The sequence below is a fragment of the Elephantulus edwardii genome, unplaced genomic scaffold (assembly GCF_000299155.1).
Source record: "Elephantulus edwardii isolate Elephantulus edwardi_28Jun2011 unplaced genomic scaffold, EleEdw1.0 scaffold00046, whole genome shotgun sequence".
Taxonomy (NCBI): Eukaryota; Metazoa; Chordata; class Mammalia; order Macroscelidea; family Macroscelididae; genus Elephantulus; species Elephantulus edwardii.
In genome coordinates this window covers 11,176,320-11,180,633 of record NW_006399796.1, presented here as the reverse complement: position 1 = coordinate 11,180,633, position 4,314 = coordinate 11,176,320, and the positions used below count along the sequence as shown (strand labels likewise).

Genomic DNA, 4,314 nt, shown 5'->3' with positions numbered 1-4,314 from the left:
CACCATCTATACTGATGCTGCCAATTGGCCCAGTGGTGAGAATCTTTGTTTTCTTGATGTTGAGCTTCCATCCATATAGGAGACTGCGATCCTTGACCTTCTGCAGCAAGTGCTTCAGGTCCTCCTCAGTTTCAGCAAGCAGGGTTGTGTCATCTGCATAATGCAGGTTATTGATGACTCTTCCACCAATTCTGATGCCACACTCCTCTTCATACAGCCCATCGTCTCCGATGATCTGTTCTGCATACAGATTGAAAAGGTATGGAGACAGAATACATCCCCGAAGGACCCCGTTCTTGATTTTGAACCGTGTAGTGTCTCCTTGCTCTGTTCTGATGACTGCCTCTTGGTCCAAGTATAGGTTTCGCATTAGCACAATCAAATGTTTTGGAATTCCCATTCTTCTCAGAGTCAGCCATAGCTTGTTGTGATCCACACAGTCAAAAGCCTTTGCATAGTCAATGAAGCACAGATAGACATTCTTCTGGTATTCTTTGCTTTCTGCCAAGATCCATCTAACATTAGCTATAATATCCCTAGTACCACGACCTCTTCTAAATCCAGCCTGCACATCTGGCAGTTCTCTGTTGACATATTGTTCCAAACATTTTTTTATAATTTTCAGCAGAATCTTGCTTGCATGTGATATCAATAATATTGTTCGATAATTTCCGCACTCCACTGGGTCACCTTTCTTTGGAATAGGAACAAATATTGATCTTTTCAGGTCAGTGGGCGAGCTGTTCTTCAGATTTCTTGGCACAACTTAGTGAGCACATCCAGGGCAGTGTCTGTCTGTTGAAATATGTCAATTGGTATGCCGTCAACTCCTGGAGCTTTGTTTTTGGCCAATTCCTTCAGAACAATTTGAACTTCCTCCTTCATCACCATAGGCTCTTTCTGCTCATTTATCATTTCATGAAATTCTTCTGTGTCAGCCAATTCCTTCTGATACAGTGACTCTGTATTCCTTCCATCTTCTCTTGGTACTTCCTGGATCATTTAACATTCTACCCAAAGTATTCTTAAGTATTGCCACCCGTGGCTTGAATTTGTTTTTCAGCTCCTTCAGCTTAAGAAATGCTGAGCGAGTTCGGCACTTTTGATTTTCTGACTCCAGCTCTCTGCACATTTCATTATAGTATCTTGCTTTGCCGTCCTGGGCTGCCTTTTGAAATTTTCTGTTTAGCTCCTTGATTTCTTGGTTTCTTCCTTTAGCTTTGGCTTCTTGGCACTCTAATGCAATATTCTGACATCCATCTTGGTCTTTTCTTCTTTTTCAGCTTTTGTAATGATCTTTTGCATTTTTCGTGGACGATTCATGTGGTATTAGTGATATGATAAAACTGTTAATACAGTGACTGTACAGTTTCTGGAGGTCCAATTTATAGTTCCCAGTTCATGGAGTGAACATGGCACATTGGTCCAATTAGTCTTGTCTTTCTTCTCTGTGTTGATGAAATTAACAAAAGTGATTTTATTTTCATTACCTTTAAAGAGTGATAGATTCAGGATGACACTCTATGAAGGGATCTTGCTATTCCCACCTAGTTCAGTCTTCCCTACATTCCATTTTACCTCTCTTTCCCAGCACCCTTATTCTTTCAAATGATAGAGTTGGACTCAATTTGTCTTCCATTAGACTTTTGATATTGATTCTGGTTAGTTTTCTTTCCTGTATAGTTGGACAAAGCAGATCTGCACGATGATTGCTGTTGTTAGTTAATGCTTCAGAGAGGTGTATGTCTTGTTCCCTAAATATGGAAGGCAGTTATGGACTACATAATCCATTTAGGAACTGTCTTATACTGGTATGCCCTGTAAGAAGAGGGCTTGAAAGTGGTAGGAGTAGCAAAGAGAGTAGCATATTTCTCAGGAATGTGATGGATAGCAGAAAATTTAGCAGGTTTCAAAGATAACCTTAGAAGCCTTGTGCTATAAGGGGCCATCAGGTTTGCTACAAGTTGCAGCCTGAAAAATGTCAAGACATTTTCTTCTATAAGACCAAGCCTGACAAGAAAGTAGGAAAGAGAAAATGGGAACTTGTAAACTAAGAAATAGATGATCTCCAGCATAAAGGATACACTGGAATTATATTGTTTTAGCAGTTGAAACTATCAATGCTATCCCAGTCAAATATCTGTTCTGTGTAGGTATGTTGGTGTGGGTCTGTTGGGAATGTGAAAAGTCAATATCCACAGTATAAGTGTCTGAATTCCCATACCATGTTTCCTTCCCACTTCTCAGTGTTCCTATACCCTTTATTCCCACAGAGTTTCCCTTTAATTTTGTTTCCATCTTTCTCTTTGACTGAATTTCTACATAATTGGGTTTTTACGCTTATTAGCTGAATATGAAATTCACATTTATTTTTAGTGCCTCAATTTGTCAATTAAATGCTTTACTCTGTCCAATTTCAACTCAATAAAAAGATAAAAACGTCAACTGAGTGCAGCCTTTGGAAATGTTCTACTAACAGCTTTCTCAGTAACTTTAGAGAATTAAATCACATTTATCTTCTAAAACCTGACCTATGAACATTTAGAATATATCCTGACATACAACCTTTTGATAAAATTAAAAAATGTTGGGCCATGCCTACAGGGTAAGGACATGTGTCTTAGGAGTCTTAGAGTCAGCTGGAGGGGCCTCTGACTCCTGGAAGAGAAGCCAGCAGCTTGGGCCCTTGTGGCTTTCTTTTTGTCACAAGTAGGTGTCGGCAGAGCAGACTTGCCAGATGAACTGGGGGTCTCTGGCCCAGAGGTCACCAGCATTTAGGCGCGCCGGAATGGTAAAATACTGAAGGGCCCTCAGCCTATGGCCTTCTGGCCTATTTTTCATTATTTTTTGTTCAAACATTCTTCTAGGTCATATAGCCCTGGTGTGTCCACTTGCTGTACAAAGATAACTTGTGGTAAATTAAAAGACAGACAGAGCAGTGAAGTCTTGGTGCATAAAAATGACCTTCAAAGTGAGGGATTAAAGAGAACTGAGAGCCGGAGCAGAACAGCCAGTGGCCGGGAGCCCCGCTGGTCTCACCGGGGACCTCTCCCTCCAGGAGACCCAGTAGGGAGCCACAGTGGGGACAAGGCTGATGGTGCCATTAATGGGGTTGGCCCCGCTGCTGCTTTGCAACCGACTGGGAATCCCAGGCCCCAGTAGAGCGGTGAGAACTCCTTGGACAATACTGCCAATGACAGTCTCCCGATGCTTCCCTTCCTAGAAGGAGGGGACACCAGGAAACAGGATGGTGTGTTACCAGCTGTAGAAGACACCCATGTCATCCAAAATGGAGACTCCGGAGTATCTTCTAATACAGAAAGTCTTACCTTGGATGTACAAGACCACATCATACAGATACCAGCTCCGGATTACCCTCAACTTTGGGGCTCAGCTGTAGACAGTAGTGATCATGAAGAAAAGGATTGTCTTTTCCAGAACCACGCAGAAAATGAGCATCTGGATGACATTGTCCTTCATGGCATGGATCCGTCTACTAGGGAGAGGTGGGATTCGTTGAGCGAGGGCATGGCAACACAAGTTCTAAGTGGCTCCTTTGAAGAGGAGGACGTTGCTCATGCTGTGCCTGTGGTTGATGCTAAAAGTGGACAGGAGGGTGTCCATGGCTGCAGTGGGGATGGGAATGGAGAGATGGTGGAGGAGGATGCAGCAGTGGCGGAAGCGCTTGCTGCTCTAGAAGCTGCTACTGCAGGAGAAGATACTGATGAGGTATATTAGGGGAGCGGGCTGTCAGGCAAGGACACTGCTGTGTGCACGCAGCTGAGCATGAGGGATGTCTTTCTTTACATACAGAGCTGTAGTCCATCAGTGCAGCCTTGCTGGTGGTTTACACCCAACCTTTGCTTTATTGTCATACCTGTGCCATTCTGCTTGTTCCATATTTGGACATCATTCTGTTTAGCTGAGCTATCACATAGGGCATGAAAAGGGAAAAAAAAATCAGAGTGGGCTGTCACACCCAAGACCACAGCAGACAAGCCACCTGTTTGTCACCCCTCAACGTTCCCCAGAATAGCCGATGTTCACAGCAGTGCTCTGAAGTCCCAGGTCAGTCCCAGAATCACAGAGCAGACTGTGTGACTGTGAATTCCCCATCTTGCTTTTGAGAGCCAAATGTTGGACTGAACCTTGTCAAGGTGATGGCCCAGTGAAAGTGCCTACTGTATACCCCGGGTAAGGCTTATCTTCGGGGACAATCACCCAGGGAAACTGATAACTAACCATTTGTTTATCCATGAGTGCAGCTCCGCAGTTTTCTGGGTAGAGCACAAGTCACCAGTAAACAAATGGTCA

At 43.5% G+C, this 4,314-nt stretch overlaps 1 protein-coding gene across 1 annotated transcript; it reads left to right on the top strand.

Moving 5' to 3' along the window:
- The first annotated feature begins 2,584 nt into the window (after positions 1-2,584).
- Positions 2,585-3,738, top strand: LOC102877371 (uncharacterized protein C4orf19-like). The gene is made up of 3 exons (XM_006886028.1): positions 2,585-2,605; positions 2,905-3,066; positions 3,163-3,738. Exons 1-3 carry the CDS (start codon positions 2,585-2,587, stop codon positions 3,736-3,738), a joined length of 759 nt encoding a protein of 252 aa, XP_006886090.1.
- The last annotated feature ends 576 nt before the right edge of the window (positions 3,739-4,314 follow it).